The sequence below is a fragment of the Lipomyces chichibuensis genome (assembly GCF_038497645.1).
Source record: "Lipomyces chichibuensis strain CBS 12929 unplaced genomic scaffold V1513scaffold_3, whole genome shotgun sequence".
In the NCBI taxonomy this organism is placed as follows: domain Eukaryota; kingdom Fungi; phylum Ascomycota; class Lipomycetes; order Lipomycetales; family Lipomycetaceae; genus Lipomyces; species Lipomyces chichibuensis.
In genome coordinates this window covers 103,039-115,037 of record NW_027117455.1, presented here as the reverse complement: position 1 = coordinate 115,037, position 11,999 = coordinate 103,039, and the positions used below count along the sequence as shown (strand labels likewise).

At 47.7% G+C, this 11,999-nt stretch overlaps 4 protein-coding genes across 4 annotated transcripts; all 4 read right to left on the bottom strand.

Annotated features, from left to right (window-relative positions):
• Positions 1-128: 128 nt before the first annotated feature.
• V1513DRAFT_437001 (galactosyl transferase GMA12/MNN10 family-domain-containing protein) lies at positions 129-1,683 on the bottom strand. The gene has a single exon (XM_066896858.1). It carries the CDS (start codon positions 1,350-1,352, stop codon positions 297-299), a length of 1,056 nt encoding a protein of 351 aa, XP_066755773.1. The 5' UTR covers positions 1,353-1,683; the 3' UTR covers positions 129-296.
• Positions 1,684-2,295: 612 nt separating this feature from the next.
• V1513DRAFT_436997 (uncharacterized protein) lies at positions 2,296-5,285 on the bottom strand. The gene is made up of 2 exons (XM_066896857.1): positions 5,105-5,285; positions 2,296-4,596 (listed from the first exon to the last, which is right to left on the bottom strand). The coding sequence occupies exons 1-2, from the start codon at positions 5,218-5,220 to the stop codon at positions 2,676-2,678; spliced, it is 2,037 nt and encodes a 678-aa protein (XP_066755772.1). The 5' UTR covers positions 5,221-5,285; the 3' UTR covers positions 2,296-2,675.
• Positions 5,286-7,531: 2,246 nt separating this feature from the next.
• V1513DRAFT_163138 (uncharacterized protein) lies at positions 7,532-8,397 on the bottom strand. Its single transcript, XM_066894254.1, has 2 exons — positions 7,828-8,397; positions 7,532-7,767 (listed from the first exon to the last, which is right to left on the bottom strand). The coding sequence occupies exons 1-2, from the start codon at positions 8,292-8,294 to the stop codon at positions 7,740-7,742; spliced, it is 495 nt and encodes a 164-aa protein (XP_066755771.1). The 5' UTR covers positions 8,295-8,397; the 3' UTR covers positions 7,532-7,739.
• Positions 8,398-8,960: 563 nt separating this feature from the next.
• On the bottom strand, positions 8,961-9,161 carry V1513DRAFT_422881 (uncharacterized protein; the record flags this gene model as incomplete). The annotated part of the gene is made up of 1 exon (XM_066896002.1): positions 8,961-9,161. One exon carries the CDS (start codon positions 9,159-9,161, stop codon positions 8,961-8,963), a length of 201 nt encoding a protein of 66 aa, XP_066755770.1.
• Between the last annotated feature and the right edge of the window lie 2,838 nt (positions 9,162-11,999).

Here is an 11,999-nt window from a genome sequence, read left to right as displayed (position 1 = left end):
TTTATGGACAGCAGCATTAAGCATTGCAGCAATATATGTATATTTTCACAGCTAAGCTATTTTATGTCGACGTGTGCCATATTCGGGTCCGTGTTTTAGTTTCCACACATCCATTTCCACTATCATCCTTCGGAAGTAATTAATTTATTAGCAAAATATGATACAAAAAATGAACCTCATATGTATATGATTATCTCCAAGATGACATAAAAATGGCTTTCCGCATCGAGCACAAACACAAACAAGAATATTCCTACACCCATCTATAAACCGTTCAATATTATGTACTCTGGTGTTCAGTTGACGACCCGCCCCCGATTGTCCCACAGTCTCTCAAACTCGCGCAAGCAACTCCGCTCAGGCGTATCGCACCCGGATAAACTGGCGACGAAATCGCCATCCTGATACATCGACTCACCAACTCCGTTTGGATAAGCGTTAAATATACGCTGCGGAATTATCGCGATTTTGCTGAGCACGGTCGGGTGCCATTGTGCGAGGTGTTCGAGAGCACCTTTTTCGTCCTTTTGGAATTTATATTCCTGATATAACTTGTCGAACCAGGCGTCCAGAACGTACCGTGAATATTCTTCATTCTTAAGGATAAAACTTCCAGTTTGGAAACCCTCGTGATCCTGTGCGATGATGAACTTCATGCGATCAGCAGGGACGTGCCGATAGGTGCGTATTGTCGAATCGGGCGGCACAACAGGAACATCCCGTAATACGAGACTATTCAATCTCTTGACGTCCGTAATATGCGACTCAATATCCAAGTTCGGGTTCATGATAATCGCGTTCTGGTCTAAATACCAGAAATACGTCGACCCGGGGTTTTCTTGCATCGCACTGCGCATGAGCGGCAGTTTTAGCCATCCCTGCTTCGTGACGTCGTGAACGAGATTCTTGAAATCGGAGACATATCGGACGTAGAGCCCGTAACCGTGCGCGTCGGCGTATTCCTTTCTATTCTCGACGATTTTGGCGAGATAGTCATCTTTGTACTTTGTATTATCGAGCCCGAGCACAAGCACGACGTGAGGGCCGGTAGGATCCAATGTTGCAATGTTGCCGAAGAGGACGTACATTATTGTGAGAAGAACCGCCGCCACAGCGAAAACTACAATCACAAGCACCGACAAAGTTGTGCGTCGGCTCGACTGTCGTTTCTTCTCGGGCGCTGTCGAGCTCTGGGTCGAGGGTGCCGCGTGGAGGATTAGTGAGCGTAGTCGCGCGAAGAGTGATGGCGCATAGCCTGTACGGTGTGGCGATGCGCGGGATTTGGCCTTGAATGATGGGGAGCCGGGCAGCGTCGTTTGGTGGGCCGACCTGGACGGTATTGAGAAATGCATTGCGATGGGGTCAGCAGCCAGCTGTTATGAACTTGCGAACGAGAACGCCGAAATCACGAAAACAAATAATTCCAATCAATGGCCGCACTATGCGTGGTATTTTGTACTTTTTGAGTGGTAGACGATCGCACGAAGTCCCCTTAGAAAACGCGATATCACCAAAACAAGGACTTGTGTGCTCTGTCCGCTATTCCTGTATCCAATAAAATGCAGCAGCTAAACTGCAAAGTATAACCAAGCCTTTGTCAAATCTCCCAATTCAACCGTCCTTCAACTTTGCACTCGCGAGATAATGTCCACAAAACAAAGTAGATTGTGCAAAGAACACGATGTAAAACTGTGGAGGAAATTCACACGGCACAAACATGCTCTTGTTGGGAGCGCCGCGCGCTCGGATAAGGCTGCCCCAGGTTAGTACAAGCCAGCGTTCACATACGGCACTCACTTCTTTTGGGCTTCTGCCATCGAATGGCGAAACTCTAATTATGCGATACATTTTCTTTTTTTGCTGCTTTGGCATCGGCTTTCGTCGAGTGAGCAAGTCAATAAACTGAATTAATTGGCTATAATGCTAATTGACTGCCTGACGGCAAGAAATCACTACGACAAATTATCTGTGAACGGCTGATTCCACTGTGAGCAATAGAAAGGCTAACGCGCTACAACCAACAGGTAAATCACCGTAAATGCTGATAACCAATCAAAACAGTGATTTACTTCTTTACAGGCACAGCTAGGAATTGTCCATTGTACACAGAATGTGCATAATCTACAGCTCGTGATAGTGAAGAAAGTGTGCCATATATTCTGTCTTATTACCAAGCGCTTTCTATGGAACAATAAGGCTAGCGACTATGCAAATGCAAAACCAAACCAAACCAGCCTATCAACTTTGCATACATAAACCGCAGTGCGTACGGCATCATCGATCATTCAAGTATATGCCCATCCACCGAGGAATTTGGAAAGGAAGGCAATGAAATTAAGCTACGTCCCATCCAGCCCAGAAAAAGGGTTTTCGATTAGAGTGTGTACGGTCAAACTTAAATTCACTTTAGCTCAATTATGAATGCTAAAATAGCATATACACAGTTAACTCTTCCAATTACGCCATATTATCCACATCGGCAGTTCACAAATATCTTGGAAGCCTAATCTGAAGATAATTGCGATCAAAAGTGATGACGACTAAACATATTATGATTCACTATACAAAAACACATGACCAAAAACTAAGACGCTATCAACAAAAGCCAGAGATTATTTTACTCAATTGTACACAGTACACACCTCATTTACCATATAAGCGATATCCTCACCCCTTTACTTTCTCAACGCCTTAACGGTCGCGATGATTTCCTCGACAACGGACGGGTTTGAGAGGGTCGAGATATCGCCCAGACCGTCTTCTTCGCCGGCTAGGACTTTCCTGAGAATACGTCGCATGATCTTGCCGGATCGGGTTTTAGGCAGGTCGCCGACTATGATGATGTTCTTCGGCGCAGCGAACGGACCGATGGACTTGCGTACCTGCAAAATAAGCTCCTTTTTCATGTCCACCAAATTCTCTTCGACATCGCCTCTCAGGACGACAAAGGCGTTGACAGCTTGGCCGGTCAAATCGTCGTGTGTACCAACAACGGCAGCTTCGGCGACATTGTGGTTCTGGATTAGAGCAGACTCGATTTCAGCAGTCGACAGACGGTGGCCCGAGACGTTGACGACGTCGTCGACGCGACCTCGGATCCAGTAGTAGCCCTCGTGGTCACGACCGGCGCCGTCACCTGTGAAGTAGTAGCCTCGGTATGGGTGGAGATAGGTCTCGAGGAAACGGCCGTGCGAGTTCCAGACTGAGCGCGCCATGCTGGGCCACGGACGCTTGATGGCGAGAACACCTTCGACGTCGTTGCCAAAGAGCTCCTCGCCGGAAACAGGATCGATGATGGAGGGCTCAATTCCGAAGAATGGGAGAGAGGCAGAGCCAGGTTTGGTCGGGGTCACGCCGGACAGCGGAGTGATGATATTTGACCCGGTCTCGGTCTGCCAGTATGTGTCGACAATATGAGCTTCCTCATTGCCAATCTTCTCGTGGTACCAGTTCCAGATTTCTGGCGCGATAGGCTCGCCCACGGAACCCAGCGTGCGCACGGAGGAAAGGTCGTGGTGGATAAATTCATCACCGGCTCGTTTGAGGAGACGGAGAGCAGTGGGAGCGACGTAGAACTGGGTGGCTTTGTACTTCTCGATAATATCCCAGTATCGCGAGAAGCTGGGATAAGCGGGAGTACCTTCAAAGACAAGCGTGGTGACGCCGAGGAGGAGAGGCGCATAAAGGACGTAGGTGTGGCCGGTAATCCAACCCACGTCACCGGCAGTGAAGTAGACGTCGCCGGGGTGGATATCGAAAACGTACTTGCCAGTCATGGCGGCACCTAGCAGGTATCCAGCGGTTGTGTGAAGGACACCCTTGGGCTTGCCGGTGGAACCAGAGGTATAAAGCAAGAACAGGGGGTCTTCGGAGGCGACGTCGACAGGTGGGAAATATGGCCGGTGCTTGACAGTCTCCTCGTGCCACCAGTAGTCCCGGCCAGGAGTCCATGGGATGGCGGCACCGGTACGACGGTAGACAAGAACGTGTTTGACATCGGGACAGCTCTTCAGGGCTTCATCGACGATGCGCTTTGTGGACACGTCTTTGCCGCCACGTCGACCTTCGTCAGTAGTAATGACGACCTTGGAGTTGGCATCAAGCACTCGGTCACTAAGCGAGCCAGACGAGAAGCCTGCGAAGACGACGGAGTGAATCGCGCCGAGACGGACGACGGCGAGAAGAGCAATGATGGCCTCAGGAATCATGGGGAGATAGATGGCAACGGTGTCGCCCTTCGTGACGCCGAAGGACTTAAGCGTGGCGGCAACCTTAGAAACCTCGCGGAGAAGCTCGCCATATGAGATCTTGCGCGAGTCCTTCTCCTCATCAGCCTCGTAGATGATGGCAATTCTGTCGGGATCGGCGAAAGCGTGCCGATCGACACAGTTGTAGGACGCGTTCAACAAACCGTCGAGGAACCACGTAGAGTCGCCGTGCTCAAACCCTCCATGTTGGACCTTTGTATACGGACGAGAGAAAGTGAGGAGCTCGCTAGCCATGCGACTCCAGAACGTGTCTGGCGAGTCCAGAGACTCATTGTACAGGGCTGTGTACTCGGCGAGGGAGGAAATATGTGGCTTGCTGGGGTGCTTCCTACATGAAAGTTAGATGTGTCACAACTCGGGTTGTTAGTACAGCTAAGCGAAAATGCCATTGCTAGGAATTGAGCGTGGTCCGGATAGATACGACAACGAAAGTGTAAATTTTGAGCCGTACACGGGTTTGTGTCTTCCGGTGGAAGTGGAAGCACTAGCTTTAGCGAATCTAAGGTGTTGGGACACTGAGCCGCAGCTGTGTGGGAGCGTAGGTATAGGAACTGCAGCACGACCGGCGCTTTTACCCAACGGGGCAACTGCGCATTTTCTGAACGAAATGCTGTTCCATCGCGCGCGTGGTTGAAGTCGAAAGCCGGCGGATGTGAAATCAGAAGTGGCTCCGACAGTGTTCCTGTCGCCATCCTCACTCACACCGGACCAGCGCATGAATTCATATCATACTGCGTAAAACACAGAAGCACGCACATAACTCGTTGCGCTCGATGCTTGACATACGCTGTAGACTGGCACTACGCGTACTGGAAATGCGAATAAAGCACACTTACTCGAAGTATTTTGCGGGGACGGGACTGGCCAGGACGTTGTGGGCCTCGATGACGACGGGGACAGCGTTGCCATTGCCGTTGCTGCTAATGCCGTTGATTCGGTTTGATTCTGTCATGATGGTTGAGAGCCAGCGATCAAACACACGAGAACTAGACTGGAGCGAGGAGGGTGTTGGCAAAACAGACAGGTAGCAACGAGTGGAGGAACGCTGAGAATATAAATGCAATGTCGCCGTTCCTTCCAGGGTTCGGGTTTGGCAATGATGCGGCGCTTCGGCTCTCGATTGCATTTTGCGGCTCACTTGTTCTGGTCACAAGAATACGATGAATCTCAATGCTGCGACGGTTGGGCCGCAATTCGCAACGACACAGAACACTTGCGTTCTTACCCGAGACCAGCGGAGATCTCTACAATAATTGTACATAGCTAGACCGCTCGACCGACCTGTTCGCCGATTAATTGTTAACTGTGGTTCATAATAGCATGTATTGTATTGATAGTTGCGGAGACTAGCCAACAGACTCTGTACTGGAAGACATAAGTATGTCAATTGCAGATACTGTATAGTAGTAGTATACTATTAGGATTTACAACTGCCATCTAGCCAAAGGCAATGGCCCCAACACAGTCAAAGTCACCGCTTATTTACACAGTCCATTACAATCAACGAGTATACTAGGCCATCGTATATCATAAGCATCGGCAAATGGGCGCCGACCCGGGTTCGTAATTGGTTGGTGATATCCCACATGCCCGCAGTGGCCGTGACCATTCGCGTGTTTGGCACCGACATTGGGTCCCGGGCATCCGCTGGTAGCCAGCCAAAGAATACCCTGAACATAAGAAAGTCTTCCCCGCTTTATGTATGACCCGTGGACGTCTCTCGGTGTAGGCAGCAAGAACATATTAACTAATATTTTATTGCATCGAAAACACAAACCTGCTCTACACAAACTACCTGTCGTCTATCAATACCAGCACTCAAAATAAAAATATTCTTCATATTTGAGTGGCCATGAAAGACTGAAGATGACGACACCAGTCTTTTGTCTCTCGGAGTGATCGCGGTGGGCAAAGAGTAAAGTAAACAAAAGCCGGGTAAATATAGCCGGACGCCCGAAAGACACGTGCCCTGACCCTGGCGAGCCGGGCCGGAGATTTTGCTCACTTATGCCTTCCCAATATTTGTATTCAGCCCCCCGGATCTGTTGTTCTTTTTCCCCGCGGTCCCAACGCTTCCACCGGACCCAAAGATAGTTTGCACGTGACTATGGACTGGATACCAGTTAAGCCTATTTTGATACTTCACTGACTTCACTGACCAAGCATATACTTCGCAAATTGTTGATCTCCCCCCCACCCGACACACTTAAACGATAAACGCTTATTTCATAGTCAACAGCGATTCTCCTCCGATGTTCGTTCCGACCCGCACGTGGGACCAATCATCCGCATTCATCCTTCCTTCGGCCCTTCCACCGGCTCCCTATCGCTTCCGGCATCTGCTCCCGTAACGTTGCTAAATAAAATGAACACAGTACATTCCCCAACGGAATTTTCGACGGATATCTCCACGGTGTGCAGGAACGTCCTTCCCTCTATCCCACATGGATGCAGCCCATGACCGGTAAAGCTTAAGAATACAATTACATTGTAGAAATCTCCAAATTACATCTCAATCAATAATAGCTTTTAAATTTAATAATAAGAGAGTTATGCAATTACCAAAATTGCATATTAGCACACTGCGTTTAATTGGTTTTACGCAGCCCAACCATTCCCACCTTTTCATATATGCGTTCACTAGTTATCGGTTCACTCTGGTATTTGAGCTGGGTGATGTGTGAAAGGCTTATGTGGTGAATCAGCCCCTCTAAGCGGGGAGAACAGTTCTACTCCAAGTAAAATTGAGCTTACCGCTCTCTATCCTTGGGTTGATCTTATTGAATACGTTATCTTATTAATGAAGAAATTTTTGCAGCTGACACCTCATCCTCCATAACCACCTCATTAAAATCCTCCTCGTCTTGCAAGATTTTGCTAATAACTTCGCCTGCCCCGCTTGCATAAAGCACATTGGCAAACCAAAATGAATATTGAACAGCTCTCCAGGTAATTCAATTTCATGTCCGCGAGGCCCAGTTCCAAAATTAACCGACGACCCAAGAGCGCGGATGGTTGCTTTTTGTTGTCTCTTCGGGCGGCCACGCAGGTACATCAACGAAGCACTACTATACACAAGAACTAATGTACAAAGAAATGAACAACTTATAATAACGAGTGTTGATGGTGATTGCGGTACCTTCCTCCTCCGTACCAAAGATATTGCACCTTGACTCTGGCCGGGCTGTCACGAGCGCGGACGTAACTATATCCTCGCGATTTGCCCGATATTTTCTGAAATGTACCATCTCTTCTGCATTTCAGACTTTCATCCTTCAACTTGTTGCTTGCAGCCACGAAACAACATTTCCGCATGTTCTCTCCATAGTGAATTGCCAATACCCCCAAGCGGGGCCGCAATTCCTAACACAATCGGTCAGGTGCAATATCCCATGGAGGTTAGACGTGCACACGGTCGGATCGGAGTACAGATTTTCATGCGATTCAACAAATTCCCTGACGTTGTCTCTTTTAAAAGCAATGCTCGCGGCTGTCACTTCTACCAAAAAAAATTCAATTAAAGGCCAGAATTAACAATGTCAAATTAATATTTAGATACCTGCAAAGTCTTTGTCGGTGTGAACAACATTCAGACATTATCCTGCACCTCGCAAAAACCTCGCGGGTCAACCGTGCTCCTCTCTTGCCCTCTTCATGGACGCCACGCGTATCCAAGAGAAGGTAGGATAGAGGCAGAGATACAAGGTCGTTCTCTGTAAGAACACAGTAGAGCTCATAGCCGTGTTTATTCGTACCAAATGTCGAGTCGACAAATACTTCGGTCATCTTTGCGCGACTGTACTTGACGCAGTCGCTGAAACAAGGACTAATGAACGGCAATGAAACACCAGGTTCTTGGAGTCCTTCAATGAGTCGATAGCCGTCTTGCTCTTCCAACAGGAGTTGAGTCGTTCGCCGCATCCCTTTCCCACTCCTTTCGGGTACATGACAGCCAGACGTTGTAGACTTGTTGCCTTGTGATTGAATGTAATTCAGTCTTCTCAAATTGAGGGGATCGTCGGCCATTTGAATTAAATTCTGATATATTTGTCGTGGCGGAAAGCCTTTCTGTGCTTTGATGTAATTTTGTACCTCGTCCGTGATATCACTTTGGATGGATATTCCTGCACTTTCTTAGATAGTTGCTTCTGACTGAAAATGGCACGGATCCTTGGCTCAAATGGAATATATGTGAAAGTTTTGCCAGGCTTTCTTGAATACTTCGCGAAACGTTCAGCGCCACATTTCGGGCACACTTGATAGCCTTCGTATTCTCCAAAGTAACACGCACATGGAAACAAAAAGCTTCAGGTTGCGAGTCGACAGTTTCACGAGGTTGCCTCTCTTCAACTCAATCGGTGTATGTCTTTGATTGTAGTTCTTGATTTGTCTTTCTTGTGCCTTGATGAATTGGTCTCGAAGAGTCATTCGGAGTCATTCGGAGTTCATGGAGCTTCTTGATCCTGTCCTTAGCTGCAGGTATCTCCCCTCGGGAACGTCGGTCCCCAACATTATCATACCCGTACAGAACGGCGCATCCAAGTGTATGGTTCGGACTGTTATTGTATGAAAAGGTAGCCGTTGGCAACATCTTAGCCCAATCCATCTTTTCCGTAAGTGTTTATTTCAAAGTTCCCATGGTCGCGAACCGTCTTCTCTACCCAAGCGATGAATGCCTCCCAGACATATTCATCACCGGGGTGCCGCCGTATGTGGTTGTTCCAAAAGTTTAGAATATTTGTCCTGGTGACCAGGATGACAATGCTGGTCGCGGACCGTCTCGATGTACGCGTGAACTGCCGACGCATCTGGATGCTCATGACCATCCACAACGTCTTGATAGATGTAGTCACTCAAAATCTCCAGATGGAGATCGCGGGCTTCCTTTACCATGTGCTTTCGGTCACAGCGAATAAACCAGTTGACAGCGTTTCTGTTTCTTACGATGGAAGGTCTTGTACCGGTGGTGACCAGAGAAAGTCAATGATCCGGAGTGCAAGTGAAAGACGACGTTGCGGTGGATGCCCGGTTAATCTCCAACCTCCAATTGGTCCACTGTTTTAACGTGGCTCCCAATTTGAGTTCCCTGATATTCGTGCATTTGAGGTCATGGTCAGCCCGTCACTTTTGAGGCCTGTCGTCACTGTCATCGCTATCCGACTCCTGTAGGTTTCTTCGTAAGGTCCCTTCTCGGGCCTTCGTTGCCTCTCTAATTCTGTCACTAAGAATTTGGAGTTGGCCGACCAAGTGTGCGTCTTCTTCGATGAGTTGTTGCATCTTGTTGAGACTCATCGGTGCTTGAACATCAACACTAACATTGATTTCGCGACTTTGACTGCTCTAGTCAACGTTGCATGCGTTCAATCTCAACTTATATGCCACATACTAGTTCACAGGTGGTGGTGGTTCCTGAATGTGTCCTGGAATTGCTTTCTCAGTGGAAGCCGGTTCAAGAAGAGAAACATGAAACACAGGGTGAATCTTCATGGACGGGGGTAAATCAAGGCGATAAGCATTTCGACCAATTTTCTGGACAATGCGAAACTTTCCTAACTTCTTATAATCGAGCTTAGCCACTGGTCGGTTCGTTTGAATGTGACGACGTAGAAGCCAGACTTCTTGACCAACTCGAAATCGAGAACCCGGACGATGACTCTTGTTATACTGTTCTGCTTGAATATCCTGAGCAAAGAGAATTTCTGCACAGAGATAATCATGAAGCTTTTGTAAACGTTCAATGAATCCAGAGGTCCGATGGGGAGTAACTTCCTCATTAGCGGATGCACGAGTCTGGAAATCAAGGCGAGGGTGAAAACCATAATTAAATTAAAAAGGTGAGACGGTTGTGGTTGTCGACTGATGATTATTGAAACAGAATTCTGCTACTGCCAACCAGAATGCCCAATCATCTTGCTGATAATTGACATATGCTCTGAGGTAAGCCTTCAATGTTGAATTGATACGCTCGGTTTGTCCATCGGACTGTGGATGAAACGCAGTGCTGAGACCCTGGCTAATATGCAACATTCTGCATAAGGCGCGCCACCATTGTGAAGTAAACAATGTTCCTCGGTCGGAAACGAGCGAACTAGGGAAGCCGTGTAATCGCCAAATATTATCACGGAATAAGCGAGCTAGTCCTTCGGCTTTGGTAGTATCGCGTGTTCCGATAACATTCGATCCACCACAACAAGGATAGCATTATAATTTTCAGATTCAGGAAGGCCCAAAATAAAATCAAGAGATAGATCGGTCCAAGGTCTGTAAGGTACTTCAAGAGACTGCAAGTGTCCAAAAGGAACATGTCGGACCGGCTTAATTCGTGAACACATTGCACAATTGGCGACATATCTAACGATGAAACGTCTAATAGTCGGCCAATAGTAATTTCTGGAAACCAATTCAAACGTTTTCGCTCGACCTGGATGACCTGCCGTGTGGTGATCATGGTACGGCTTCAGGATTGCCAACTGTAACTCGGTATCATTGGGGACATAGATGAAACCTTGAAATGTTAATAGTCCATCAAACGTGACTTCATAATCGGCTAGGGAAAACCTATCCGATGACTGACGATCCGAACGCAATCACTGTACTATTTCGGATACATCTGGATCATTGCGTAACGCATTCTTAATATCGGAATCATGGGGAACTATTTCCACTGGAGCTAGGGAGAGAGATGGGTGTGTAACACAGCTTGGACCTGACGGTCGGTCTCTCCCTGAAAGCGATCTCCAGAGCGCCTTATCAAGGCATCGGGTTTTGTACCCTGGCGACCGGGACGGAAAGTAATCTGAACTGAAAACGAGAAAGGAATTCGGCCCAACGCGCCTGACGACGGTTTAATGCACGCTTGGTCATGAAATACTCGAGATTTCGATGATCGGTAATTACCAAAACGCGATGAACGGATCCTTTGTAGGGGACGAGTGGAAAACTGCGTTCCGAACACGCTACGGGCATTATGAGTATCTCGTTATGCCTTTTGGTTTGACAAATGCTCCGGCCACATTTCAGCAGCTAATCAATGACGTGCTCGGACCATTTCTTGATGTCTTCGTTGTCGTGTACCTCGATGATATTCTTATTTTTAGTGAGTGTCGTGAAACCCATGTTGAACATGTTCGTTCTGTCTTGTCTGCGTTGCGGTCAGCCCAGCTCTATGCCAAGCTAGAGAAATGTACCTTTTTACAGATTCCACTGTTTTCCTTGGTTACATTATCTCGACCACTGGTATCCAGATGAACCCCGCCAAGGCTCAGGCTATCCTCAACTGGCCACAACCATAGTCTTGTCGCGATGTTCAGTCGTTTTTGGGTTTTGCGAATTTTTATCGTCGTTTTATTCGCAATTATTCCAAACTTGCTGCCCCTTTATTTCGCTTTACTAGCAGTGATTTTATTTGGACTGCTGAATGCCAACGAGTTTTTGATTCCCTGCGTTTGGCTTTCACATCTGCTCCTATTCTCGTTCATTTCGACCCGTCTCGTTCCTGCATTGTTGAAACTGACGCTTCTGATTTTGTTGTTGCCGCTATACTTTCTCAGCGGGATAATAATGATATCTTGCACCCTGTCGCTTTCTATTCTTCGAAGATGTCTCCCGCTCAGCGCAACTACGATATTCACGATAAAGAATTGCCGTAAGTTGCGATCCTGATCCCATAATTCTCCTTTGCTTTCTGGGGCAGTAATATGTACTTGAAGGGACTTCCAGTCCCAGTCCAGG

Coding starts and splice junctions, on each gene's coding strand:
- V1513DRAFT_437001 (XM_066896858.1), bottom strand. CDS start 1,352: ATGCATTTCTCAATACCGTCCAGGTCGGCCCACCAAACGACGCTGCCC.
- V1513DRAFT_436997 (XM_066896857.1), bottom strand. CDS start 5,220: ATGACAGAATCAAACCGAATCAACGGCATTAGCAGCAACGGCAATGGC. Junction 4,597..5,104: donor GTCCCCGCAAAATACTTCGA/GTAAGTGTGCTT, acceptor ACTTTCATGTAG/GAAGCACCCCAGCAAGCCAC.
- V1513DRAFT_163138 (XM_066894254.1), bottom strand. CDS start 8,294: ATGGCCGACGATCCCCTCAATTTGAGAAGACTGAATTACATTCAATCA. Junction 7,768..7,827: donor CACCGACAAAGACTTTGCAG/GTATCTAAATAT, acceptor TTTTTTTGGTAG/AAGTGACAGCCGCGAGCATT.